Raw genomic sequence first — 27,767 nt, 5'->3', positions numbered from 1 at the left:
CGGGCGCCCATATTCACCTCCATCGTCGGGCCATCTCTTCGAACAGATCTGCTCTGAAATCCGGCAGCTCATCCATTGACTCAAACACCATTGCCATGGTCTTTCCAGTTCCATGAATAAAGGACTGCACGTGGTCTGCGCAAAGCTTAACCGACAACTGCTTGAGCTCATCGGCATCGGCCAGTCGCTCTGACGCGTACATGGCACGTATTGCCTGCTGGAGTTGCTCTTCGTTTCCATCAACCATCAAGACCATGGTGGCAAGATCCTCATACTTTTGGAGAGCTAACCGCCTCAGACCAACGATACCGTAGCGCTCTGCAAGCATGTAGACATCCACGTGAGAGCAAAGAGTGGTATCCTCAGGTACTGCAGTGTCGCAGCCCGCTAATTGGTCACTGTAGTCAAGCTGGTAGCAATATTGCATCATGGCAGCCACAGCGCTGGGATCATCTGCGCTGAGATCGATGACGCCTTTCGACGTTTTCTGTCCCATGTTAGCTTGATCAAGATGGTACCTCAGGGTAAACATACAGGGGTGATGACTACCGCGCACACTTTGGCAAACCATCGCGAGTGGTAGCTCATGATAGAACGATCAACATGGTAGACATCGCTCCTGCATCGCACCATGAGATCCGAACATTGCCACTCTACAGTCGATTTGGGCTCGGGTAGAGGATCTGCCACAGGCTGAGGAGGAATGATTGGAGAGGAGATAGCCAATGGCGCAGACGTTGGTGCCTGCTCGCTTTGACTTTGGGGTCTGGACTTTTTGAGGAACCGCCTAGAGATACCGAAGGAGCTGCTAGAGAAGTGTTTGCGATGCTTCGGCCTCTCGTTGAGGTTGATCGATCCTACGGATGAGGCGACCGTTGAGGTCGAAATGGTGGAACTCGTTGAGGATGCTCGATGCAAATTGCTGTAGGAGGTATCTGTTGATGACACCGACTGTCTAGCTTCAAGATCTATGCGGGCCCGGCTTCCACGATTTGAACCATATATTGAGGGATCCAAGCTGTCACGTATGAGTGATACAATATCTGTCGAGGTTTTGTCACAAAGCTTACACATTACGAGCAACGAGTACTGGTGTCACGAACATTTTGGCCAAAACGCATGTGATAGTTGACAAAAAAAAACTCAACTGATCCAAGGTGCGTACTTTCTACGGTCGGCTCCTGGAGGAAACGCAGTGTTATAACCAGAGCGTTGTCGTCACCGAGGATATAGTCGAAACACGCCCAAATTCATTTCGACGTGCCTGTTGCATATACGTCGCCGGAGCTAGATGCTCCATGGCCTCAGAGCTCGGACTAGTCATGGCACATGGCTAGGAAGATGTCTTGAAGGGAACAAATCGCCTAGCTTCCGGCACTGAGCTGCATGAAGGCGGTCTCTTCATATCCTGTCCATTAGGACGGCCAATGAGCAGGCAAGTGTTGATTGGGGCCCGGTGCAATCGACATGGGCTGAGAGGCTTATCGATAGTGATGTTGATGGCGTCCATGCCGACTTGTGGGATAACAGCCGCAACTGGGATTTTGTGGGGTAGCCGGGTGGTCTCGCGCCGGCTGCATGGAAGGGGAAGGTCGGTAAATGAATGGTGGCAGCTGACAGAGTCGGATTCCAAGGCGAAAGCACATGATGGTGTGGCGACTCGAGGCCTCGACAGCTTCCAGTTTACCTAACACGTACTCCAGCAGGATCTGACAGTCTTTTCTTTGCCTGGGTGGGTGAATGGAGTGAGTGCAGCGGAGAAAGAGATTGGGCAGACTCTCACACAGACACCACCTGCTTCCGATGTATGATACCGGTAGCAGATCATCATCGAGACGAGAATTGACATCACTCGACCAGTTCGAATGGCAAAAAGGCCCGAAGTGCAGTCATTTTGTCTAGCTACAACGAGCTCTTTCGCTTTTCTCCAGGCACGACAAGTTGTGTCCAAGATAAGGTGCAATTGATTGGGCTGTATTCTGGCATGTCAGCAACTGATCCATCTTGTAGCTGGTACCGCGATGAGAGCATAGTACCGGTATGGTATGCTGCCGTGCATATCCTCGCTCCAGCAGCAGAGCACGCTGTAAGAGTAGTAACGGTGGCGGGCAATGGTCCGTTCTGCAGAGAAAGAATGCGATGTCCTAGTTGGTGTCTCCGCCGCTGCCGCACATCCGCTGGCCCCCGAACGCCCCCAACAGTCGAAGTGAAAGCATGTGATTCGCGCATCTTTCCCACCCCCTGCTCCTTGAGACGATTGCAACTGCAGCCTTTTCTGCGCTGCCAGACAACAGAGAGTCACACTTCCAGCAGACTAGCACACAACCCTCAATGATGCGATGAATCTGCGTCCAGCCATTCGCAAATCTGTCTGCATGACGACAACCCTCATGCGCGTCCACAACGCACATACACTGCCTCATTACGCGCAGATGATACCTTGGCTCATGATTGGGGGCTGCGGAAGCCCAATCTATCTTCATTTTCTCCATTGGATTGTTGATTGATGAAGCTCCCGGGTGAGGTAAATTTCCCCAAGGTGAGTGTGGGGTAGATGAACGACGAAAGGCTTCGGCGACAGAATTCGAATCTTCCATCAGAGACCTCCATAGTACACTTCATTCCTTTGGCCCAGAATGGTGGTGGCTTCGTGCACAGTCGTCAAAACTGGGCAGATGATCGGCCTATGCGTGGGTGTTTGGCTGGCCTGTGAAGAACAGGGCATGCAAGGATCTCGTCGGGAAGAAGTGCGATCGAAGCACCATTGACGTGAAGGCACACTGCAAAGAAGCTCCTCAACCTGATAGGCCACTCGATCGGGAAATCTGGAGGTTGTATGATTAAGTCGTTGAGAAAGACTCAAACAGCAGTGCTCTTGGTCTCTATCCTGGGCAGATTTGGCTTGTTTGATTCCAAAACTCGACACCATTCACTGACCTACCAAGACATATACATTGCCTTCGTCTCTCAAGACCGTGGCGGTAGAACGAGCTGGCAGTTGCTGATAGCAAGCATAGGGGTGCCGATTCGATTACTTTGTTTGATTTGTCTTTCGAGCGACCAAGTCTTCCCACAAAGTTTTGGGGCGAGCGTAGCGGGCCTGTGGCGACTGACAGGCTCAATTGCTTTGGCCAACGACCCGTTCTTTATTCCTTATTGCAAGAGCAACTACTACCTCGCTCATGTCTAAGAGAAGCACTACAACTTCTTCCATTTGGTCGACTATACTGTCCAAGGCTCTTCGAAGACTTGGTGGGAAGACAGCTGCGCCAGTTTTGGAAATGAAGTCAGTCCATGAGATGACGCTCGCCCTCGAGGACGATGACATGTCGCCACCAGTATTCACTACAAACGGGACTGCAATATGAGGCTGCGCAAAGGACAATTCCATATTCCATCAAAGTATAAGTCGTACGTTGACTTGAATATTTTGTTCAAATCGTGGAGCACTGGTATCTTGATGTGTCAACAAGGTACCCAGCCAGAACAGTATTCGCCCCTCAGCAAACACGAATGCTGATATTGCAAATGCCTGCCCTGCGTAGTAGTAGTTCGAATAGCAGAAAATGTGGCAAACTAGCCCCCGAAAAGCTGATGCCCAGTCAGCCAGTGTGCATCATGGGCAATCAAGGCATTCAGACAAAGCTTCGTTCGCCAATGTGGATACTGAATTTTGAATTCCCATGCGACATGAGATGGTGATGTCACAAGGGCCGAATCGGGATGGGGCGAACTTCGTCAACAACCTCGACCTCTGCCAACGCGTCACAACACACGCGCTACAATCCACCTCGTCTCATTGGGATTACTGGTATCACTGCCCAAGTAAAAGCGGCTGATGTATGAGACGGCGAGTGGCTTCAGACGGGATAAATGTATGCACGATCCCGTTGTCCCCAATCAAAACTTCGCCATTGTCACTGCCGAACAAAATAGCATCGATATTTGATCGCACATCTACCGATTTGCCATCTTGCGGACGGGAGCTCTAGCCTGATATGCATAGCTCACTTGAGGCTAGAAAACTATGGGTCCATCTCAAGGCGTCATCGCATATGCGGGTCAGTGGCTGGTCGCCGCATTGACGGAGTGCAACGGCGTGGAGATGGTCTGGTATAAGAGCGTGGCCTAACGCCGTCTGCTATTTGATCCTAATTCCAATGTTAAGCACATTATCTTCATTCTTGCCCAATATGACTTCAAGTACCAACGGAACAAATGGTCAGACCAACGGCAATACCAATGGCTGCTCTACCAACGGTCACGGTGCGAATGGTCCAACTGGCACAAAGACTGGAGACTTATTCCGCGACTACGCTGATGACCGCAATGCCTCATCAGAGGATGTTGTGTATACTACAGCTAATGGGTAAGTATTTTGTTGTTTCATAGCAAGGCTGCGTTGTGGAGGAGAGTGGTAGGTGTTTTGTGCGCTCTACATGGGCTTCCTATTATGTATCTTCAACAGGGATGAAATTGTCAGGAAAAGACTAACATAGTCCACAGAGTTCCTTACCCACATCCCTACGAAACCCAGCGTGTCGGAGAGAATGGTCCACTTCTTCTTCAGGACCATCACCTGATCGACCTACTCTCTCACTTCGACCGCGAACGTATCCCAGAGCGTGTCGTACACGCCAAAGGAGCCGGTGCCCACGGCACATACACAACGACAGATTCCCTTGAGGACTTGTGCTTAGCGCCCCTCTTTCAAAAGGGCCAAACCTGCTCCGTCACGGCACGCTTCAGCACTGTCGGTGGCGAGTCTGGCTCTCACGACTGCGCCCGAGACCCTCGTGGATTCTCAGTGAAGTTCCGGACCCAAGAAGGAAACTGGGATGTTGTTGCAAACAATACTCCAGTGTTCTTCTTGCGTGATCCGGCCAAATTCCCTCACTTCATCCATACACAGAAGCGATCCCCTCAAACACATCTCACCCATGCCGACGACTCCACGAATTTTTGGTCGTATGCGAGTGAAAATCCGGAGAGCGCACATCAGTTTTTGATTCTCTTTGGAGATCGTGGTATTCCAGATGGATATCGTAAAATGCACGGCTATCACGGCCACACCCACAAGCTACTCAACAAGAACGGCGACTGGGTATACATGCAACTTCATTTCAAGAGCAAACAGGGCACAGGCTTCATCACGCAGGAGGATTCAGCCAACTATGGTCCCGACTACTCAACCAAAGATCTCTTCCAGGCCATTGAGAAGGGCGAATTCCCAGGCTGGGACGTCATGGTTCAGACCATGACGGCCAAGGAGGCCGAGGACCTTTGGGATAATCAAAAGATCAACGTCTTTGACCTCACTCATGTCTGGCCTCAGAGCCAGTTCAAGCTCCGCAAGGTCGGAGAGTTCTTCCTCAACGAAAATCCGCAAAATTACTTCGCCGAGGTGGAACAGATTGCATTCAACCCAGCCCACTTGATTCCTGGAATTGAGCCCTCGGCGGACCCTGTCCTACAGTCTCGCTTGTTCTCTTACCCGGATGCGCACCGTCACCGAGTCGGAGTAAACTACCAGCAACTGCCCGTGAACGCGCCACGAGTGCCATACCGGATGGGTAACTTCCAGCGTGACGGTAGCATGGCTTTCTACAACCAAGGCTCTCGTCCCAATTACCTGTCCTCTATCGAGCCCATCTCTTTCCGTCCACGCACTGTGGACCTGGACAAGCTACATGGCCAATTCGCTGGCGACGCCATCACCTTCCTCTCCGAGATTCGCCCGGAGGACTTCAACGCTCCCCGTGCGCTCTGGGAGAAGGTGTTTGATGACGGCGCGAGGGAGCGCTTCATTAGCAACATCACGGGACACATGGAGAATTGCACGGATAAGGAGATTATCAAGCGCCAGATTGGTATCTTTAGAGAGGTCAGTGAGGACATTGCCAGCCGCATGGAGAAGGCGACTGGGATCAAAGGATACAATGGCATTAGTGAGTTGAGGTTTAATGGAACACACAATGGCATGACCAAGGACGCCAAGTTGAGGGTTGCGAATGGGATGGATGGCATTAGCAAGAAGTATGCGGAGAGGAATACTGCCAATGGTGCGCCGAGGGCGGATACGCATCGTGATGTGATGGAGGCCAAATAGGTGGTGTGTAAGCATGATATCAACGAGATGATTGCCAATGGAGTATGCTTGTAGTAATTGAATATATGACAAGGGCTTGGTATATGATGATTCATGTCTTTGTTGTCGGACTCATCTCCTTCATCACACTCATTAACCATGGGGCACGGTGAGTGGGTGCATGTGGACATGTGCAGTTAGCCTCGACACGTGATCTGCTGTCTTGGCAAGATCGGAGCTAACTGCGTTGATTACTCAAGGCACAATCGCCGCCACTGCCTTGTGGACGTCTCTTTGGTGGGCAAAGGCTTGGGTGCGGCATAAAGGGTGACAAGACTGAGATAGCCAAGATGGCTAGTTGGAGAGGGAGTCTTATATACACGACTACCAAGATGCGTTCGCTACTGGGTCTGCTAGAGAGAGGGTGGTGATGCAGTGGTGTTTGTCAAGCTGGGGGTGACGGGATCCCACGGGTCACCACAATGCAGTCTTGTCAGTCACTGGCTGGCGACACGAGCACGCGCTACCTACCTACTATGAACCTACTATGTATGTACTCTACTCTCCATGTAGAAGTACACAGCAGCTCATCATCCTTACCCGTCGACCCCTCCCACAAAACAGGTACGGGTAGCCAAGCGACTTTCTCCGTCACCGCCATTGGAAACCTGCCCAAGCGCCTTCTCCTCGTCCAGAAAAGTGCCCGTCCAAAAATACTCACCTGTGGCCTGCACAACATACACACATAACACACCTACACCTACAGTACACCTACCTACACGCACACATACACACATACACACATACACACACTTGTATCCAGCATCAAATCACACCTTCGCAGCCTCGCCCACACGCTCACATCGACTCGGAGTGTCCAACCCTGCAGGCCCCCCCCCCCCTCCCCTCCCCTCCCCTCCCCACACACCCTCCCCCCGGCTGCTGGGGAGCTGGTGGGGGTCACGTGCCGGCCGCCCGTACAGCTAGCCGCTATTCACCAAAATGACGCTTTGGTGCTGGGCTCGCGTTTCTGCGGGCTAGGAGGAGGACTCGGCCATTTTCCCTCGCAGGGCTCACACGCTCGCTCCAAGCTCGCCTACCTGCTCCTGCTCCTACCGCATCACCCCCCCCCCCCCCCTCTCCCCTCCCTCCACTGCCTCGACTTCTCTTCTACCAGCCCTTGTCGAACCGCTCCCCGCTGATCCCAGACTATGTTCTTTTCACAACTCGGAATCCTTCACCCATTGTTATTCCGGTCGGCTGTCGCTCTCTGAAAGCTCCAGCGAGCTTTTGCCCGCTTTCTCTCCGCATCAGCTGCCGCGCCATTGCCCTCCTCCTCCTTCTCCTCCTCCTCTTCTCTCCCGCTAGCACTCTACGGCGCACGCTCTCCCCATTGCGCCGTCATACGCTCTAGCGACCACGAATTATCCCTCCCATCCCATCTTCTCTCCCCCGCTCGTCGCCAATTCAATTCGGCCCCTCACACCACAAAGTCTCCATCGGGGCCACCACGACGGTTGACAACGGCGCGCAGACAGCCAGCGAGTTCCCTGCCCTTTTCTTGAATCTCGCGTCCTCTCTTTGCCTACGCGATACGCGCCGCGCTCGCTGTAGACACAATGTCACCACGTCGATCGTCGCGGGCCCGCACCACCCAACCCCCGCCAAGTGTCGCGACAGCACCGAGCGTCTCCTCATCCTCCGTCTCCTCTGGCCGCACCGAACGTGGCTCACGCCCGAATGGCAAACAGCCATCGCCACAAAAGTCATCGACCCCGCATTCACTCTCCTCTGAAGAACCCGAAGACGGCCCTCGCGGTGCGCAGCTCGAGCCACCGCTGACCCGACGCCGCACTCGCGAGCAAGACCACGACGAAGACGAGTCCACAAAGTTGGAAGACGACCTCGATGACGAAATGGCCGAAGAAGACGAGGTCACACGCTGCCTCTGCGGCTTCCAAGAGTACCCCGGTCCGCCATCAGATGCTGGCAAGTCTGCATCTGCCCTGTCTGATCCTGATGCTCAAGGTGACGATCTAGGTGGTCTGTTCATCCAATGCGACATCTGCAAAGTTTGGCAGCACGGCGGTTGCGTTGGCATCATGGAAGAGGCTGCTAGTCCCGACGAGTATTTCTGCGAAGGATGCAGAAAGGATCTTCACAAGGTCATGACGAGTGCAAAGGGGTATGTGAATCTCGCAATCCGTTTTCAACAGCATGGCGTTAGCCTGGGAAGCGAATTCCTCGCTAACGCGATCATCTGACAGTTGGAAATACTCTCGCTATATCCCGGTCTACGATCAACAGCAAGGCAAGAACCGCAAATCATCCATCTCAAAAGACGCCGATCGCCAATCTAGCGTGGGGGAGAAAGATCGCCACGAACGCAATGATCGCAACGACCGCAATGCACGAGCGAGCGTGGATTCATTTGGCAAGCGACGCTCCACAATGAATAGTCGAGCTGCCTACGACGAGGACGAAGTATTGCGCAAGGTACTCGAGGAAAGCAAGCATGAAGGTACCGCAGTATCGGAGAATGGTAATCGCAAGAAGCGAAGCCGTGACGACAGTGAAGAGTAAGATTGACCTGCTTTGAAAGCCTCACACAACAAACTACAGCGGCTGACAAGCTTTGCGGTAGGACAAAGTCTGAAGTCAAACGACAGCGCACGAGCTCACGCTCTCCCAGCGACTCACCGGTTTTAGAGTCAGAAGACGACAGCACAAAAGCTTCTGCGCCAAAGCAGAAACCGCGAGGCGCTGCAGCAAAAAGCCAGCGTGACAAGGAAAACCGTGAAAAGGAGCGCGAAAAGGAGCGCAACGACGCTGCAAACAGAAGGAAGGGAAGAGCGGAGCGAAGAAAGGGAGACGGTATGGCTGCCATTGTCTTCTTGTAGGAGTATCTGACTAACATTCAAAGAATTGGATGATTCTGAACCCACACCCCCGCCCGCCGTGGAAGAACCCACCATGCCTCCAGCAGCCGTCGAGTCTACACCGGCAGATACTACGCCCACGACTGAAATGAAGCCAGCTCCTGCGCCACGAAGGGGTGGCCGTCCTCCGCAGAAAGCGCGTGGGCGCTTGGGACGCAATCAGTATTCACGAGATACGCTTCCAGCCGCCAATGGCACGTCGCCCAAGGACGACATGGCACAATCGCCACAAGCAAACGCAACAAATGGCGCCAGTAATGGTCATGATAGCAGCGACGGCACAGCGGGGCACAAACCAGCCAAGTCAAAGAATTGGCGGCTGCAGAAGCTGTCATGGAATGACATTCGGCGACCAGCTGGGGCAATGCAGAATTACATTGCGCAGCGTCAAGTCGAAATGGCGGGCGAGAAACAGCCTTCCATGGCGCCGGCAGTCCAGCCCACCTCTGCAACAACCAACGGGACACTACAACCAGAGCTGGTGACGGCTAGCGATGGCGGAGACTTGACAAATTTCAAGAATCTCAGCACGACGCAAATGATGGATTTTCTCAGTCGGGATCTTGTACACTGGCAGCAGATGATCTCGGAACCGACGGATAAATCGCCAAAGCCGCGGCCATGACCTTTTTCCATGCCCAGCTTTTCGCTTCTTCTGTGTTATACTTAGACTCCCTTGTCTTCTTCTCTCATTTCATCTATGAAAAGGTCTCGGCGCATCGGGCACAGCCTACATGACCATGGCATGTATGGCATTTCTGGCGGCACTCTCATTTCAAAACAATGGCGTTTCCCGGTCTCGAATCAGTATTCTTTTTCACTTTTCTCGAGCTATACGTAGCGACGGTGGGTCTATCTACACTTGTACACGGATACCCTCCACTTTGTCTATTCTTTTCTTTCACGCACGACAGATAGTGCGCTGTGCGGGACAGTATAACGGTTCTTTGCATACGCTGAAGACGGGAGTAGGTCCAGTCGATGTGGTCGCCGGACGGGGGGTAAAGCACGCATAGCGTAGTGAAAGAGGGTAAACAAGGCAAAATGCAACAGCATCCAACACTTTTTTGAAATTTCCTCGTCGTCATCATCCCTGGCATTCTGGTCTCTCGTGCTCGAATCACTCTCCTCCCACCTCCAACATATCCCCCTTGTCCCCCTTGTACGCCTTGTACCCCGAGATATCTCAACCCAACCCCCCACCACCTTCCTCCCCCTTCCCCAACCCAACCTCCAACACCCCGATCCCAAACTCCCGTCCCACAATCTGTAAGATTATGTTTACGTTTTCTTCGGTCAAGACGGTGTATTCGGGCCACATTTTGGCGGGCAGTTTTTTGGTGTCCCAGTGCATGCGTAGCTGTTGGATTGTTTCGGGGGTGCTGGTGGGGGGCTTGTGGGAGGCCATGACTGTTGGGGGTGGGTGGGTTAATGAGGGGTGTGGGAGGGGAAGGGTGGATGGTAGGGGGGAGGGGAGGGGAGGGGGTACTTGGGGGGTCGATGGAGGCAGTGGGAGGGTGGAGGGCGCGGAGAAAAGGAAAGACACCATACATTCCTCACAATTCGGCGACGAAGCAATCGTAGCCGTGATGACCTTGTTCAGCGATTTCAGCGTGTATTTGTCTGACGGGTCGAGGGCGAGGAAGTCGTGGCGGTTGGAAGGGGGAAGGGTGAAGAGCAAGGGAACTGCCATTTTTCTGCGAGCTCTTCTTCTTTTCCCGGCACTTGAGTCGTGAGTTGAGTCCGGAGGCGCGAGTGGAGTTGGGTGTAGTAGGAAGCAGAGCAGCCTTGAAGATTGGATGCTCGTTTGCCGATTTACCTGATCCGCTCGCCGCTTCAAATTTTTTTTCTTTCAATCTTTATTTTTTTTTTCCTCACTGCAAGTGCAGGTTTGCAGTATACGGTGCCGGCAGCAGTGGTGGAACTCGTCGTTGTGGATTCTTCTCGTGGGGTACCGGTACCGTTTACCCCGTCCGGTATGACTATATCATGGCACCTCGCACATGGCCCCTCGCACTCACACCCCAGCTGACCCCATCCCTACGTCAATCCGCGCGAAAAGTTGGAAGACGTGTGCGACGCGCCTGGCACGCTGGGGTTTGATACGACAGGGGCGGGAGAGGGGGATACGTCATTAGACAGGGGTGTGGAAGTCGTGCTTGTTTTGGTGTGGTGTTTTGGTGTTGGGATTACGAGTTCTATCGTATGCTACAGGTTATGCTATTGCGAGTTTGGGAGATGGGTGGGGGGACAGGGGTCTGGGTCGTTGTGGGTGGGAGATTGGGGGGGGGGAGGGGGAGCGGGGGTTGGTTGGGGATGGTGATGTCTTGGATGTAAGATGGAAGTTGGTAGGTATGGTAATGCGCTGCCTCCAGATAAGAAAACGACAGAGTTTGCAAACTGGACAAAGGTACTTTAGTCTGGCGCTCTCCCGATTGAGATGAGGAGTGAGGAGATATTTTGGATGGGGTGGATGGCGGGCTTGGGGGGTGGGGGGGTTGATGTTGGAGTAATTAAGAGGAAGAAGAAGAAGAAGAAGAAGAGAAGAAGAAGAAGAAGAGAAGAAGAAGAAGAAGAGAAGAAGAAGAAGAGAAGAAGAAGAAGAGAAGAAGAAGAAGAAGAGAAGAAGAAGAAGAAGAAGAAGAAGAAGAAGAAATAAAAATGTTATTGGATGGACGTGAGAAACTCCAAGATTTTGACAAGATTGATGTTTTGGCAAGTTGTCCTTATTCTATACAGTATTCAATCATAATTCCCCCCTAGTTCACACTCATTCCGCATCACATCATGTCCACATCTACATCCTCTCCACAGGCGACAATCCCAGCACCCTCATCCCATTATTCAGCACCTGCCTGGCCGCCACATACAGTGCCAACCTTGCAATCATGACATCCCGCTCACTACCCACAACCTGCAAGTGATCATAACTACTGCTCAACGCGTGCGCCATCTTGAACAGATACGTCAACACAGTCGTCGGCTCTTGCGTCTTCAGGGTGTTGAGAAACGTGTCTGGCCAGCTTGCCAATTGCCTCACGAGCTCTATGGCATGTGGCTCGTTGAGTAGCGACAGATTTGCCGTTGAGAGGTCGAGCTCGGCGACCGACGGATCGGCTGTCGTTGCTTTTCGGTAAATCGAGCAGAGACGGGCGTGTGCGTATTGGAGATAGGGTCCTGTGTCGCCTTCGAAGCTCGTCATGCGGTCCATGTCGAAGGTGTAGTGGTTTATGCGCTTGCCCTTCATGTCCTGCACCATGACGGCGGAGATGCCGAGTATGTCGGCCGTTTTGACAGGGTCCTCTACTTGTTCATATTTGGCTTGGTTGCCTTTCATGACTTCATGCATCTTTTCACCCACGTCGCGGAGGATGTCGTCGAGGAATTTGGCGGTACCTTTACGCGTCGACATTCCTATGCGGGAGTCAGAGAGACGTGATGAGGTAGCTGACAATACGAATCTTACCCATGACCATGCCAAAGTTGATGTGTTGGCATTTTTCAGAAATATCCTTCCTGCCCATCAACTCCTCAATCTTGAAGAGCTGAGCCAGGTGCAGGTCTTGTTGCGATGCTACGACGTAGATCATCCGGCTGAAAAGTACGTTAGTCAATGTCCCAATCGACCAAAGGCCGCAACTTACTCAAAGTGGTACTTCTCCACACGCTCAATCGCGGCACCGATATCTCGAGTCAGATACAGCGAAGTACCGTCCTTCTTCTTGATGACTGCCTTGCCAAGCTTCTTCGAGTGTGATGTCAGGTCGACAATGACAGCACCTTCCGACTCCTCGCAGACTTTCTTCTCCCACATGATCTTAGCAGCCTCTTCCATGCTCTCGTCCTTGACTTGCGACTCGCCGCTGTAGTCGTCGTATCGGATGTTGAGACGGGCATATGTCTGCTTGTACTTTTCAATGGACAGGTCCTGTCACCGTTAGCATGATGCTTCGTACAATGACCCACACAACTTACCCTGAAGCGCTTCCAGATGCCGAGCGCCTTGGGCTCGCCATCCACCATACCCTTGAAGTACTTCCTAGCCTGCTCATCAATACCCTCAGTCTCAATCTTCTTGATCTTTGCCTCTTGTTCCGAGGCATCTTTGCCTTCTTCCTTCAATTTCGCAGCCTCGGCCTTGAGCTCCTTCAACTGCTCCGCCTCGTCGTGCTGTATGCTGCTGACCTTGACGTAGATGTCGTACAAGTGGCCAATGGGGTTCTTCACCAACTCTTCCTCGTTTCCGAAAAGATCGTATCCGATGGCCAGTACACCGTATTGCTTGCCCCAGTCTCCCAGGTAGTTCATACGAATCACCTCCCATCCTGCGCCCTCGTAGAGATTGGCAAGGAAGCCGCCGATAATCGTACTTCGCAAGTGGCCAGCATGGAAGGGCTTCGCAATGTTTGGCGAACTGAACTCGACAATCATCCTCTTCGCACCAGACGACGGGTCGAGTGGGTTCTTCAGCCCCAGGTTCTTGTTGAAGCCGTAATTGGCGCCCGACTTGAGTACCATGGGCACCACGAGCGCGGTCAGCGTCTCAGGCTTGAAGAAGAAGCCAATTGACGTGTTGGTGACAACAGGCTTCTTGACCAGCGGCGACTCTGGGAATTGGTCGGCCAACTCCTGTGCAAAGGCCTTCATGTCCTTCTTCTTGATGCGCAGCGCGGGAACAGCAAGCTGCAGGTCGCCATGCTCTGGCTTGGATGTCCATGCCAGCGTGGGATATATGACCTTTTTGTCTACGCCCGAGACTTGCGACAACAACTCGGTGATGTGGCTGCGGTAGATGTCGAAGGGGTTGAGGGCGGGGTATGTGTTGGGTTCCTGGGGGACTTTGTCGAGTCCGAGGGTTGCGAGGGTATTGGTGAGGTCCTCCATGTTGAAAGCGGACGGCGTCGACGCGCCGAGGGCTCGAAGAGGGTTCAAGGGAGAGGTTTGGCGGTGGGAGGAGTAGTGACGACCTTGTGCCAGTCCCTGTGCGGCCTGGAAGATGCTCTGTCTGCCTGCTATGCGCCGATTGTGCGAGAGCGTCTGCACTCTTCCGGATGCTTGTGGCCGTGAAAGGGACGAAGAATTGCAGGTATCGCGAACAGGGGTAGAGGAGGTGCACCTGTTCACGCACGAGACAATGCGGGGGTCTGTCCTACGAGTGTGCGTTTGCGACCAAGAAGAGCAATGGGTCGCCAGCGGCCTCAGCGCAGAAAGCAGTGGAGAGTGCAGCGAAGAAGGCAAGGTGGATAGTTTGGGGCGACAGAGTGAAAGGGCTTGCTGCATGCCAGTGTGGGCGAGGGGGTTGACTCGATCAATCCAACGCAAAAGATATGCGTCCATCAATGGCCGCGAGGGGTGCAAGGCCGCCCGACGCGGGGGCGCTAGAACGAAATGAGTTTTGGAGGGGCTCTTCCGGCCTTTTCTGCCCGCCGTGACCGCCCAGGAGCCTCCGCTTCCCGCTCCTCTGTGTAAGGCTGCCTCCATCCTCTCTTCCTCCCATCCTCCTCCATCAGCATCAGCATCAACAGACTACAAGTCTAGGCTCGTCATACTAGCAACCACAACAACACGTTTGGGCCTCTCGTGCATCAGCCAATGGCTCAATTGAACTACGTGTGCATGCTCTTCACTCATCCCGAAGCATGACTGCCTGCTTCACACCACCACCGACATTCTCACGCCTCCTCCCCTAATCAGGAGGGCACGACAGGATACTGAGCCTCGTGCCAGCACGCCAATGTCAAGGCTACTGTATACTCTCATCCTACTCATGTAGCCTGCTCGTGCTGCAGGCCACTGCGCCCATGCAGACACAGCATCCAAGGCCTCCCATTCTGGCATGGTGCACCCCAGATTGAGCGACAATGCAGTGTCACAACACTCCCTATGCATGCTGCTGGCCTCACTCGATGCGTCCAAGCAAGGCTACTCCCAAGCAAGATGACAGTTCCTACGAGTACCAACAAGTGTCTGGCTGCATCCCTGGTTTCAGTCTATTCCGGATCGCCCACAAAACCCAGGCTATCCCGGTTGTCGTCACAAAGTCTGGCATACTCGAGTAGTAGCCGGAGCATGTAGATCTGCATATCTTCTTTCCGCAGCACCTTCTCAGCCCATTCCTTGCCTCGCAACGCAATCTTCTCCGCGGCATTATCACGGCTCTTCATCGTTGTCTTCTCATTCTCATTGACCTTTGACTTCTTCGTACCCAAAAAATATTCCAAAATACCATAGACATCGACAAACATGTTGTCCATGGGCACAAAATGTAGCCATGGAATCAGCCGGTCATCGTGCCACTCGGAATAAATCGTGGCCTTGAGTGGAAGAGATGTCGACCGCAGAAAGGCAAGATAGCGTCCAGAGTACGAGTTGCCATCAATATCTGGCAGGATCTTGTACTTGTACTGCTCAGCCATGGGGATTTTCTTGGCAATCGAGAAATAGGGATCGGTGTAGTTGCAAGTCGGCTGGCCTGTTCCAGGCCAACAGAGGAGGTCCGTGAAGCCAACGTCCGCAATGTCTTGAAGCCAAGCCCCAAGATTGAGTGCTCCAATGTGGTATCTTGCGTACGACTGCATGATGAACGCTTTTCCCTCACCAACAGCAGTCGGGCTCATCTCGATCTCTCGCATATAGGATCCATTCAACATGGATACGAACCGATGGCGATGGAATCGTGTCCAGGTCTCCTCACGGTTCCGGCCACCACTCGCAACACCCCGCCATACTACACCAGACGTTTTTTCGTCCCAGTTTGCTCCTTGGGCATTGGCATCCGAGTACAATCCACCAGAGAAGGATTCAGAAAGATATGCCGCAGGTGGGATGAGAATGTCGTTGTTCATCGAAAGCTTGGACTCACCAAAGATGGGTACAAGTTGGTGAGTCGTAGACACTGATATGGGCTCAATAAATGTTCCATGGGCTTCTTGCAAATGCGGTTGCTGGCAAGGATCTCGTGCTTGGGTCCAGTTTCTAACATAGCCGTCAAGAGAATGCATTGGATACCCCGACGGATAGGGCGGAGGTCCAGCAAAGTTGGTTGCGGCTTCTTTGAAGCGTGCTGCGGCTTGGGGAGTGCATCCAACACGCGCGGTATCCCAGAAGGCTTCCTCACCTGGGCCTATCCATGTTGTCCGGGGTGGCTCTTCAGTACTGTTGTCGAATGCAAAGTAACTCTGATACTGCGAGGTCACTTTATTCAGCGGTAGTAAGCCTCTCGTCTGCGCTTCTAGCCCGACGTACTTGTCAATAGACTCCCATGGCACAATCACTCGACTCTCATCCATGAGATTGATGGCCAGATCCAAGTCGGGCAAGAACGGCCCCACACTCCGAACCAGGTCCAACCAGGCTTCCATACGGTCCGTCGGTGTTCCCCCGCCGTGGTTCCTGGTCATGTCGACGGTGCCATTTCGAACATAGATATGATGCTCAAAGTGCCTCGCAAAGTCCCTCATCATCTTGGGCGCCACACCCCAAAAAGGGGTGAGATCACGATAAATCTGATCAAACAGCTCCTCTACAATAACCGCATTGTGCTCTTCCGCATACGCATACCACGCATCAAACCCAGGCGGTGGATGACGCCCTCGCCGAGCGCGATAATCCTCCGCCGCTGCGCTTACGCTTAGTGACTGTCTCGATATCATCTCCTGAAACGTGACCTCGGCAACACTCATGAGTTTGCCAATGGGATGCGTGCGCTTGTTTGCCGTGGAGTGAACGCTTGCCTTGTCCCCCTGTGTCGCCGCTGGCTGCCAGGAAGCGTGGTACCGCCATAGCAGCTGGATATCACCCAGTATGAGCACTGCGCTGCCAGCGACGAGAACGAGGAGAATGTTGCGAACGGCGCTGTAGTTTCGTGTCATGGTGGGTTTTTGATTTGAATGCGACGATGACGAAGAGGAAGAAGGGAATCGTCTGAATCGTAGTCGGGGGTGATAATAATGGTACTGGTGTCGGCTGTTCTGTTTGTAAAGCGCGTTGTTTCCAGACTAGGACGTTACAGTTTCGTCGTCGTCGTCGCTGTCGTTGTCGCTGTCCTATCGTTGCCTTGCCCCAACCTCATGCGCACCCATCACCAAGCAACGACTTTTTAAAATCCAGCCCAGTCTCACGCAGCAATAGCACAAGAAAAGTCCAGTCAAAGAGGTTGAAGAGCGCGCGTCGCTCCCCAGGACATGCGCGTCTGCACGTGCGTGTTTTGTCCCGTGCGTTTGCATGCCTGCGTCTTCCGTGGATTCGGTGAGCGGCGAGGACGGTCGTGAGCTGCCGTTTGCTCGAGGCAAGGCAGGTGCGCTCTAACACGCCGTTTTTGGTTTCGTTGACCGTAACGCCGGGTTCGGTAAATGGGGATGGGCAACTAGCGACATCACATCATATCGTACCTGGACCTTGTGCGTTTTTGGCTTTTTTGGGGGGCACAAAGGGGGGGTTTGGGGGTTGGGGTTGGGAGGGGTGGAGCTGGGGATTGTTGGTGGGGATTGGTGAGTTGGGGTTATGTTTTGCTTGGGTTTGGATGGCATGGGGTTTCTTATGGATGGAGGGTTCTGGGTTTTAATGTATAAATTGCCCGTTTTTTTTTGAAGAGGAAAAAAAAATTGTGCTAATGGTTATGAGATGGTAGTATAGTACACGGTATACAAATCTCAAGGCTAGGGGATCGCTTGGTGTCCTACTATACATTCATTAAACTCTAGTCTCCTTGCAACGTGGACGACTAGCAGGTATATTGAACACGAGGTTTAAATCTGGTGCAGTATGCAAATGCAGATACGTTGAGCATTGGGCGAGCAGCGGCGGGGGAGTTCCATGTTGGTTGGATTGGACGGGATGGGAGGGGGAACGAGGTGTGAAGGGCGCAGCAAGGGAGGTAAACCCCGAATCAAACAAACACAAGGAAAAAGAATACTACTGTGATCGTTCAAGAAAGCGAATAGCATACCCTCAACTATACATGAAAACTTCCTATTCAAACGTACATCCAAGGGGTATCCGTATTTACAATCACCATCCCACACCCAACACCCAACAGCACAATCCAACACTCCCTCCCCTCCCTACCCCAATGTGCGCTTACGTCGCACACCGCACACCCCCGCCCTCTTTTCATGTGCAACCCCACGCACAAATCGTTCAGTCCTGCGGGCCATACTAACCTAACATACACCAATCGCGTCTGTTGCTGCTCCCTTTGCAGAACGGGGAAAGGCTGGGTGCTTTGATTTGGGAACAGGCACGCGCATGGTTTGGGTGGGATGGGGTGGGTGGACATGTGATATGAAGTCATGTGTGTGTGTGACTTTTGATGTTTGTTGGGGGTGCGTGGATCCAGGTGAATGCCCAGTGTTGCGTGTTAAAAGGGTGGGATTATGAAATACGTGGGTGCGTTTGCGAGTCTTGAGGTTTTGTTTTGGGTTAAGGAAATCCGGGTTGTGTTTCTTCGAGGTGATGGCTGTGTTGTCGAGGTTTCTTTGATGTTTCGGTAATTGCCGCATGATGGGTACTGCGCTTCAGACGCCTGTGATGCCTATTGTTATACTGTAAAGGTATGTGGACATGGCAAGGCGTTGTTGGTCAGGGTTGTACCTGGTTGGGGCAATGGTATTCCCCGAACACGACACCAAGGGGGAGTTCGATGAATTGCGGGATTTCACGCGGTCGATACGTCTTCAAATGCGGGACACTGCTTTGAGTGAAAAGGGTGAGACTGTGTGGTGACCAAAGAGTGAGGCGAGCTCAGTCCTGAATGGTGATTCTAGCCTGCGAACACTTGGATGAGGCGTTTGTAGGACTCGAGGTATTTGAGTTATGTATGTATAGTGAGGCTGGTGAATCATCGTCTCATAAGCACTCACCTAATCGATTCAAGATTGAGTAGCCGTAGGGGCCATCCCGCCAGGGAGACTGAAGAAATGGCGTAAATCCAGCACAACTCATCATTACTTTCTGACGACCACGCATCGATCCAAGCTAGTGGATTGCAACCAATGTCAGCGTTTGTATCTCCATGCAGTACGCCTCGAAGCCGTAACCATGGGACCGGGTTGGCAAAGAAGCTCGTTGCACCAGAAAGTTTAGTTTGGGCAACGTTGTACAGTCCCCAATTTCCGCACCCTGCGACGTTTCAAGACATTTGCGCATGCAGGAACCAAAGCTGGGCGTAGTGCAACACAGAGATGCGCCCAGTGATATGGTTCAAGAGAAAGCTGAAGTGTCCAGATCTAGAATGGACGCAGGACATGGCGATCGTCAGGCGTTCACATGAGACAAATGGCGAAAGGAGCATGGCTGATCGTGACTGACAGTAAACCGCATTCGCATACGATAGGACTCGAGCTGGATAAGCCCTGCGCGATGAGCGTAGACCAGTTCAAGTCCAGGTATCAGTCATCTGTGCCGTTTTGAATTTGGCCATTGTGAAGAAAATTGCCAATTGAATTCGTACCATGTTAGCTCGGACTTGGTCAAATTTTGACGCTATTCAAAATGCCACAGTATATAGCCAGTGACTTCATGTGTACCTACAGTACTACCATCACTGAGGCCGCTGGGGTCACGCATGCCTATACAGACTGTTCAGAGACGAGGGTCTGAACAGCATTAACATGGTCAAAACTAGAACGTGGAAGAAGCGGTATGTCTGCATGTCACTGAAATGGGAGGTGAAAAGCGGGACATGAATGTCATCTCGGCGACATCCTGCACTCACGATCGAATCGACAAAAAGGCCACAGGTAAGTGGTGACCAGTAGCCCGGTAGACATGCCGGCTATTAGATCCGCTTCCCCTAAAAAAAGCATGGTAGACGATCCCAGAAATCAACGAAGATGCGACATCTCACTTTGTGGCTGTAGTCGAGTCCCGATGCATCAGGGATACCCATGCATGCACTCTGGACCACGCCTGTCAAGAGTACAGATTCGGCAGCTGGAGCGGGACAAGGCCAAAGGACGATGGTCGGTATGCTTTGATGGCTGAGCTTGTGAGCAACTTGCAACACATGGCTTCGAGACAGGCAACTGGCATGCTTCGCATCGGTTTTCTGAATCGTTGCCTTGAATAATATCTTTTCGATAGTGTCGTGACGCACAGAGGTGGACCGCCACTGATTCCAACCAGGGCAAGCCATATGGCAGGGTTTCTTGAACGCGCTCCCTTGTTCCAATGATAGATGCACGTAGCAACGTCCGGGGGAAAGAAGCCGTAGAAAAAAGACACACAGCATGACGCCGGAGCGTTTCACGTCCCGACGATGCTGGCTGACGGTTGACATTTGGGGGCACCGATTACGTCTCATTTCTGTAGAGTATACAGCAATGGCAACAGGTCGTGTCGAACTGCAGGTAGCCGCCAGCGAGCTAGGGTCGGTATGCCAGAATGTTCAGTTCTTGCAGTTACCAGGGTTGCGGAGAAGGTCGGTGCTGTCTGTCGACCATTGCGGGTAGGGGCAAGGCATGAGCAGTCCTCGAGATTGAACAGGGGCAGCCGGTGAATGAAGGATGGAAAAGCTGCACAGACAAGTGTAGATGAGGCAGTGGGTTCCAGATGGCTTTTTCCGATCCTTTGAGTACCGGTACGGTACGGTAAGCGACTCTTTGCTTTTTCGGGAGCCAATGGCAGCTGGGACGCGCAGAAGCATGGCCCATGGGGTTGCACACGATGCCTCCGAGTGGGCGGCCATGGGCTGGCTTTAGTTATTGGTGGCATTTCCGAGAGAGTTGCAGGCCATGCAGCGGTCCCATAGCGATGGAGACGTGGTCGAGCGCTCGGATCGGCAATCGTGGAGGCTGGCTGCACCGGATCTGGCGCTAAGGAGGACGAGATGTGGGTGAAGCTAAGCCGACGACGCTCACTGCCAGCCGTCTTGTCGTCGGCGGCTGCGGTAGAGCGACGGCTAACATGTTGACACCCGGCCAGGGCTTTGAATCTTGTTGGCTCTGGCGCCGTCTGTGATTCACCTGGCGGGCTCAAAGAGAGTGCTGCACACACGCGCGCTATCAGAAAGCGGAAGATGCTGTCGAGACCAATGGCGGAAAGCGGCCAGCCGTGAAGGAAGCTGCAGAGCCCTCCAGGACAGGCAAGACTCGCTCCATGTCTGCCACACCCACCGACGTCTACACAGTACATGGTAGAAGAAGGTATAAGACGGCCTACTCACCGGCTCACTCGTTGGTTATTCGATTATGTCAAGCATTGGCTCATGATTCCTTTCGCAGCTCGTACATAGCTTCTCACTCTCTCACTCTCTATTCCTGCCCCTCTCTTCAACGGTCCACGACATTGCGAAGAATCCGCTTCTCTGGTACGGTAGTGATCTTGATTTCGCTTGCGTGCATAAGGTAGCATCCTGCAGCAACACGTCCAGCCGCAAAGGTACGTTCGGGAGCGCCCCAGCTCTGTGAGAGGGGCACATGAACCATTGGACCATGGCCCGCAAAGGAGGATACTCCATCGTAAGCCGTCGAGCCAATGCCATATTGGTGGAATCCATGGTTGGGCAGACTAGTCCTCTTCATCAACCAGGAGGTCGTCGGCGGGCAGCCAGAGCATGGCTAATATAGCAAAGGAGGTTACAGAAGCCCTTTCGAGGAAACGCCTCCCTGCGCAATAGCAGCACAGGAATACCGACTTGCCATTGGAACCAAGACAACCTTCCTGTCCAAGCAACCCTCCCAACCGCCGCCCATTACACAGCCCTATCGAACACAACGTCGACTGTGTGAAGAGTGACTGCAGCATCTTGTGTCACGACTCGGGCACAAAGCCGAAATTGTGGAGAAGAAGCAAAGAAGAGCAGCTGCACTTCCACATAACTTACCTAGTCGTCGTTCCAAGTAGCCGGTGGGGAGTGACAAGGCAGAAGGTAAGCAGCGTTCATTTCGCTACGCATCACATTCCTTGCCTCGGCCTCCCCAATTCACCATCCTTGCTCTCCACATGGCGCGCCAGGTTTGCTGTCACGCACCTTTACGGCGGCGCTATTCAAGGACATGGAGCTGTGCATACCATGCCCTGCTTTCTGTTGTACCCAGTTGCATCATGTCTTTCGTCCATTCACTTGTTCGTTCGTTCCTTCATCCCATCCCTCCGTTCGGTCAATTCCCTTTTCTTCTTCTTTTGGCCGTCCACTCTGTCTGTACCATGTCAGCCTTCTTTTCCCTTTTTGTTGTCATCATCCATCTCCCTGTCTGTATACACATCAGCCCTGGCACAGTACGTCACTGTGCAGTAGAAATACGCCCTGGACCGTGCACGTTCGTTCTAGCCGAGGGCCGTCTGGAATGGGCCAATCAGCGCCCTCCGGATGCCGTCCTCGCGCTAACGGGATATTATGGGGCCGAACCAGGAACCTTTTGCACTTCCACCACCATCTCACCATGTATCATCCCTTCATGGATACCTCTTCCACGCCTATGGCCTGCTTTACTTGACCACAAATCTCGTGCTCTGTTTTGTTTTGCACTGCACTGCTCTGCTCTGCTCTGCTCTGCTCTGCTCTGCACTACTCTGCACTTCAAAACGATGACAGAGATTAGAGGGCCTCCTCCACTCTGGACTCCAAGCGTCCCAGAATCAAGACCGTGGTTGTCTGGTTGAACGGCGAGAGCATGCATGCCAGGAACGGGCTGCAATGACCCCTTCTGACTCGTGGCCTCATCTCATTTACTATTTTCTTTGTATAGCCATCTACCCTCGCTTTGCAAACTGCACCACTCGTTGTGGCCTCATATGTACGGCGTCGGTGTATTGGCACGCTTTTCCTTGTGTTCATCTCCGCATGCGTAATTCTCTACTGTCTCTTTCGTCATCCCCTGCATCCTTATCCGCCCATCCGACATTACGACTGCGCTCAGAGCAGCAATCACATAACTTTGAAACACGTGCTAAAGAAAAATAGGGACAGCCTTCTACAGATGCGAAGGGGCCCACGACGTGGACGAAGTAGAGATACAAATCCAGGCCGCGGAACGCCCATCAGGAGAGACGATTCAAATCCATCTTCAGCTTCCAGGACCAGGTCCACATCCCGCCAATCCGCCTTGCAGAATAGCCGCAGCCACGCGTCACTCAGAAGATCCGCTCGCATTGCAGAGTTACTCAACGGAGAGACACCCCAACAGCTCGCCGACGCCACATCTTCAATGGCTGACGTTGCAAGACCTAGGGCGCTAGGAAGCACATCTGTTCGATCGCGCCATCACTCTGGAAACTCTCGCTCTTCAGGACTGTCGAGGTCGGGCCGTCATTCCATATCGCCAGAAGATATTCGCTACGCAATGGACATCGTCGTCCAACCCCCCCGAACAGCTCGAGTCGGCCAAACGATCCCCGGAGCCATAGTAGTGCGGTTAAGAACGACCAATGCAGACCCCGACGACGCGGTTGCCGATTCGACAAACCTGGTCGCCGTCGCCACACTAGTCCCAGGCCCCAACTCTGCAGTGCCGACAGACCCATCCGTCCTCAACACCATTCTCGTTGGTAGACGCTTCGACTCGATCCACCCCTTTGCTGACGACGAAGCCGATGGATCGATAGCTTCCATGGACATGGCCGATCCCTATGGCGTGGGTTATATGCGCTTTCCAGAACTCATCATCCGCCAAGCCGGCACCTACCGGATACGCATCACCCTCATCCGCATCCGCAACTCTTCCTCAGAGCCACCAGTATCCTCAGCAGGCAATGGCTCAGCGGTGCATGTCATTGATAGCAACCCAATCGTTGTCAATGGCGGGCAAACAACCAACACGGCCACATACAATGGTAAGTACATGGTGGCCACTTATTGATTTCACCCCCAATTCCTGATTCTCTTTTTTTTTCAAAACCATAGGGGCCGACGATTTTGACGATGTAGATGATGGTGGCTGGCTCGAGGTCCTGCACTCCATCTCTGAGCGGCGTAGATCGCGCGAATAATCGTTTTCTTGCTCATGTTTTGGAGGTGGCGATCTTTGTACGATAACTGTTTTACTCACTATTGAATTGGCGCATACGCCCCACGAGGCAGATGGAATGGTATGGGCGTGGTGAGGGAACGTTGTACGTGGGTGGTTGGGTAACACATGGGCTTGCATGGATCTGCAGGCCCGGCGCAAGGGATACACGGTCTATTTTGTCTTTTCCCTGTGGGCAGCCCAATGTTCTTGTGGCTCATGTTATTGTTAGTCTTTTGGATATCTTAGAGCATGTAACATGGTATCTGCATTTCGAGAATAAGAAACATGGCAACATTGAACAAAGACAGACTACTCTGGTCGCGAGGCGTTTTGTGGCATATGAGCTCCCAGACCTGATTTCCCGTGACGCCAGGCTTTGTCGAGACGAGCTTTGTCGAGACCAAGTGTCGCAGACAGAAGACATGAGATGTAGACTCGTTCTTGCTCTTCTTCCAAGCAGCACGCACACGTGGAAGCAGCCTCTTGTAGACTTGTCCAATCATCCCAGCTCTCTAACCACATGATCATACAGCGGTCCACTCGAGTCGAAATTACCCGGCCACATTTCCCTTGTGCTGCCGAGCCAGGCAAGATGAAGGCGAATACGAGAAAGTATTAATGTATTTTCATATGCCATGATGTGGGTTGAAAAGTGCAGAAAGTGTGACTTTAGGCATGCCGCATAAGTAGGATAGTTTACATCTATTTATACACGCTCTTCCGGTCTGGGCATGTTGTTGATATCCAGCGGGCCGGCTAAAGGTCGAGAACGTGGTCTGGAAGCCCAGCCATCCTGGATTTCGGGATTTTCCTTCTCAATGGCTGTTGTTGGGTCTAGGACCTGCATTGAGTTTAGTGAGACTGAGGCTGTTGTTATTATCCGTGGTTGTTGGACGGGTTGTTTGTATGTTTGGCTTGTGTGGTATGTTTGTTGATGGTACCGTACGGTACAAGTCGAAAACGTCTCTCTTCCTGCCTGAAAAGAAAGACTTGTTTGAACTACTATACATTCGAAGGCATTCGTATCCGTGACCGCTGTTTTCAGCCCCTGAAACTCGCTATATCATGGCACTGAGCGTCTGTCGTGAAACTACCAACATGAGGAACAGTAACATATTTCTACTATGTCGATAGATCAAATCTTTATTGATACTTGTTTACGATTTCGTATCTACATACCCTACCGGTATACCCGAAGTCACGCGTGCCACAACAATCACTCTATCACAGCTTACTACCTGGCCGCCCGACTAAGCGACCACAACCCTAATGACTCTAGTCGAGCCTCATATATACATTTCCTGGATTCGGAATAAGGTAATCCGTTCCAGACCAGCGATATGTGTATTGGACAACAGTCACGATATTAAATTGAAGACGGCGGCTGTGTTGCTTGGCGTGTAGATGCTCAACGGAGCGGCCATGTGCTATCGAGTAGACGAAGGATGTGTAACGACAAAAAACTATAGAACGATTCTATACGCATGGTATAAATATGGCAAAGACGATCTTTCCCCTTTCTTCAATTCACTTCTCTTCACCACTGCCACCTACCATCCCTACGCAAAGTCCCATCATGCATTGTAAAATCGCCACCCTCGTTCTTCCAGCTCTCGTAGCTGCCTATTCTCAAAGCGGCTCTGCGCCAGACCCAAGCCAGATTACTATTCTCGATACTTCGTACTCTGGTAACGGATGTCCTCAGGGCTCAGTCTCCACTAGCAGCTCGCCTGATAAAACTGTGCGTTTCCTCCACATCCTTCTTCTCTCATTCCTCTCATATATCTCCATACTATGACGAGTTGTATAAGTCACATGTCCTCTTAAAACTCGCTGTTTCTTCGAGGATTTCAAACAAGACTCCCGTTTGAAACTTCCCAGCTCACCAAAAGAAATTTGACAGGTGATTACCTATGGCTTCGACCAATTCCAGACGTACATCGGGCCGGGCACCGTACCTGCGGATCGCAGTAAAAATTGCCAGATTCACTTGAACCTCAAGTACCCCGGGGGGTTCCAATATGCTGTTGTAGATGCGACGTATCATGGGTTTGCGCGGCTGGATGAGGGGGTTACAGGGACGTTTATTACAACGTATTATTTCTCGCAGGATGCGGGGAAGACTGTGAGTACCAGAGTACCACCCCAGTACACACACACAACTAATCCACACATAGCAAACAACCCGCATGACAGCCGTCGGCTCCCCTGCCCTTGCCCTTGGCCAAGTCTACACCAAGCAAGACACTGTCGAAACCACGGCCACCATCTGGTCACCCTGTGGCACTACCGGCATCCTTAACATTAACAATCGCATCTCGCTGACCAGCAAGGCGGCGAGCCAGGCTGGCGAAATGTCAAATGATGATGCCACGGTTGCGTTTACCCAGCAGTTGCATGTGGCGTGGAAGAAGTGCGAGCCGGGTGCGGGTGGAGGGAGTGGGGAGATTGGGGTCGGCATGGGGACGCCGAGTTCAGAGGGGAGGTGGGAACGGTAGGAGGCTTTGTTGTATGTATGAATTGGGGGGGGGGGATATTTGGGTGTGCAGGAAAGAGGGGTTTGGTTGTGAGGTTGCGAGATGGCTGACAGTATCTACTCGAAGTTTTGTGGGCTTAGTTTGTTTGGCGATTGGTATTGCTCGGGGATACCGACGCTGGCATGCTTGTTAGGTAGAATGAATCAATGTAGAATAGCATGTGAGACTGTTCCCTCTGAGTTCAAGTCGGAAAACTGTCTGTTGGAGAGTGGAACCTGTGTGAGTTAGCCAAGGGAAACATTGTGACTGTGGATCTCCGGAAGATAGTTTTGGTAATGACGAGTAATAACGCAAGCGAGAGGTCAGGTACTTTGTGTAAGAACCTAGGAGGCACGTTATCCATGATTCCTCTGTTTAAAATTACTCTTACTGACAAAGCCGTTTAAGTCTCCAGCAATTTCTGGTCAGGTGTAGATGAAGCCTGTACGCATGCTCCGGCCCATTGCAAGTCTGATTCAGCCGCAATAACTAAATCAGCCTCGAAGTCGAATATCCAGCAACTTCCGCGAGTTACGATTCAGCGGCCTTGCAAAGAGATACTTCACTTATTCATAGAGTGTGGGCCTGAAAGGGGCGCTCCCAGGCTCCTCTCGATAGCAAACAGCTATGCTACATTCTAGCCAATGCAAATTAGAAAGGTGACAGCCTTGCGCAAAATTGGTACGCTTTGTTAGTAAACAGTACTATCCACTCCAAGAACGGACCAGGCGGAACCAGAATACCAACACAGCTGTTAGATCTGGAGCTAAGTCAACTTAGCCTTGCGCACTGTAAAGGGGTCGAAAAGACCATTTCGTTGTAGGTAGGTGGGAGTCTTTGTGCACGCTCCAGAAGCGCAACAAAGTACATCCCTAAGAGCTTGAACTAATCCAATAAACGGAGATATACTTAGGACATAGATGCGTGGTGTTCTGCACAGACGTTCGGTTGTGGCAGTGGTGGAGTATGGGCGATGAGGCTGAAGTGTCCAAGGTAAACTTTCTTGCCAAGGGGCGATCGACCGAGGCGAGCCGTGGACTGGTCCGTCCCATCCTTCAACCGCCTTTCCGATCTTCCAACCATGGCTTCTGTGCGTGGAGGCTTTCTACATGATAGCTTCATCAAAGACAGCTGTAATTCAATTGACAAGTCATTAATACGTGTTAGTACACGCTGTCACCTATGATCCCTGATGGTATAGTCAGGATGGGAGGTATGGTAGGCACCCGGTCAATACACTTTATCACGTGCTTACATTGGCAACACCAACATACAA

General features: G+C 52.4%; 12 protein-coding genes across 12 annotated transcripts; 6 read left to right on the top strand and 6 right to left on the bottom strand.

Annotated features, from left to right (window-relative positions):
* Positions 1-13: 13 nt before the first annotated feature.
* IAQ61_006970 (uncharacterized protein) lies at positions 14-1,105 on the bottom strand (the record flags this gene model as incomplete). The annotated part of the gene is made up of 3 exons (XM_003845817.1): positions 14-487; positions 535-1,018; positions 1,071-1,105. 3 exons carry the CDS (start codon positions 1,103-1,105, stop codon positions 14-16), a joined length of 993 nt encoding a protein of 330 aa, XP_003845865.1.
* Positions 1,106-3,182: 2,077 nt separating this feature from the next.
* IAQ61_006969 (uncharacterized protein) lies at positions 3,183-3,368 on the top strand (the record flags this gene model as incomplete). The annotated part of the gene is made up of 1 exon (XM_066097376.1): positions 3,183-3,368. One exon carries the CDS (start codon positions 3,183-3,185, stop codon positions 3,366-3,368), a length of 186 nt encoding a protein of 61 aa, XP_065952853.1.
* A 792-nt stretch (positions 3,369-4,160) lies between these two features.
* On the top strand, positions 4,161-6,109 carry IAQ61_006968 (uncharacterized protein; the record flags this gene model as incomplete). Its single annotated transcript, XM_003845815.2, has 2 exons — positions 4,161-4,369; positions 4,507-6,109. 2 exons carry the CDS (start codon positions 4,161-4,163, stop codon positions 6,107-6,109), a joined length of 1,812 nt encoding a protein of 603 aa, XP_003845863.2.
* Positions 6,110-7,707: 1,598 nt separating this feature from the next.
* On the top strand, positions 7,708-9,652 carry IAQ61_006967 (uncharacterized protein; the record flags this gene model as incomplete). Its single annotated transcript, XM_066097375.1, has 5 exons — positions 7,708-8,077; positions 8,129-8,273; positions 8,356-8,667; positions 8,733-8,962; positions 9,012-9,652. The coding sequence occupies 5 exons, from the start codon at positions 7,708-7,710 to the stop codon at positions 9,650-9,652; spliced, it is 1,698 nt and encodes a 565-aa protein (XP_065952852.1).
* Positions 9,653-9,928: 276 nt separating this feature from the next.
* Positions 9,929-10,720, bottom strand: IAQ61_006966 (uncharacterized protein; the record flags this gene model as incomplete). Its single annotated transcript, XM_066097374.1, has 3 exons — positions 9,929-9,949; positions 10,313-10,437; positions 10,579-10,720. 3 exons carry the CDS (start codon positions 10,718-10,720, stop codon positions 9,929-9,931), a joined length of 288 nt encoding a protein of 95 aa, XP_065952851.1.
* Positions 10,721-11,824: 1,104 nt separating this feature from the next.
* Positions 11,825-13,911, bottom strand: IAQ61_006965 (uncharacterized protein; the record flags this gene model as incomplete). Its single annotated transcript, XM_066097373.1, has 4 exons — positions 11,825-12,423; positions 12,485-12,621; positions 12,684-12,931; positions 13,003-13,911. The coding sequence occupies 4 exons, from the start codon at positions 13,909-13,911 to the stop codon at positions 11,825-11,827; spliced, it is 1,893 nt and encodes a 630-aa protein (XP_065952850.1).
* Positions 13,912-15,017: 1,106 nt separating this feature from the next.
* IAQ61_006964 (uncharacterized protein) lies at positions 15,018-16,898 on the bottom strand (the record flags this gene model as incomplete). Its single annotated transcript, XM_003845811.1, has 1 exon — positions 15,018-16,898. One exon carries the CDS (start codon positions 16,896-16,898, stop codon positions 15,018-15,020), a length of 1,881 nt encoding a protein of 626 aa, XP_003845859.1.
* Positions 16,899-19,819: 2,921 nt separating this feature from the next.
* IAQ61_006963 (uncharacterized protein) lies at positions 19,820-21,584 on the bottom strand (the record flags this gene model as incomplete). Its single annotated transcript, XM_003845807.2, has 3 exons — positions 19,820-20,331; positions 20,466-21,146; positions 21,302-21,584. Coding segments are annotated over 3 exons (1,476 nt in total), but the record flags the coding sequence as incomplete, so codon positions are not given.
* Positions 21,585-22,946: 1,362 nt separating this feature from the next.
* IAQ61_006962 (uncharacterized protein) lies at positions 22,947-23,955 on the top strand (the record flags this gene model as incomplete). The annotated part of the gene is made up of 2 exons (XM_003845805.2): positions 22,947-23,799; positions 23,870-23,955. The coding sequence occupies 2 exons, from the start codon at positions 22,947-22,949 to the stop codon at positions 23,953-23,955; spliced, it is 939 nt and encodes a 312-aa protein (XP_003845853.2).
* A 262-nt stretch (positions 23,956-24,217) lies between these two features.
* On the bottom strand, positions 24,218-24,478 carry IAQ61_006961 (uncharacterized protein; the record flags this gene model as incomplete). Its single annotated transcript, XM_066097372.1, has 1 exon — positions 24,218-24,478. One exon carries the CDS (start codon positions 24,476-24,478, stop codon positions 24,218-24,220), a length of 261 nt encoding a protein of 86 aa, XP_065952849.1.
* Positions 24,479-25,551: 1,073 nt separating this feature from the next.
* IAQ61_006960 (uncharacterized protein) lies at positions 25,552-26,473 on the top strand (the record flags this gene model as incomplete). Its single annotated transcript, XM_003845804.1, has 3 exons — positions 25,552-25,716; positions 25,879-26,100; positions 26,153-26,473. The coding sequence occupies 3 exons, from the start codon at positions 25,552-25,554 to the stop codon at positions 26,471-26,473; spliced, it is 708 nt and encodes a 235-aa protein (XP_003845852.1).
* Positions 26,474-27,221: 748 nt separating this feature from the next.
* Positions 27,222-27,684, top strand: IAQ61_006959 (uncharacterized protein; the record flags this gene model as incomplete). Its single annotated transcript, XM_003845803.2, has 3 exons — positions 27,222-27,310; positions 27,412-27,581; positions 27,659-27,684. Coding segments are annotated over 3 exons (285 nt in total), but the record flags the coding sequence as incomplete, so codon positions are not given.
* Between the last annotated feature and the right edge of the window lie 83 nt (positions 27,685-27,767).

This window comes from Plenodomus lingam (assembly GCF_022343315.1).
Source record: "Plenodomus lingam strain CAN1 chromosome Unknown contig_26, whole genome shotgun sequence".
Classification (NCBI taxonomy): domain Eukaryota; kingdom Fungi; phylum Ascomycota; class Dothideomycetes; order Pleosporales; family Leptosphaeriaceae; genus Plenodomus; species Plenodomus lingam.
This window is presented reverse-complemented; position numbering and strand designations above follow the sequence as displayed.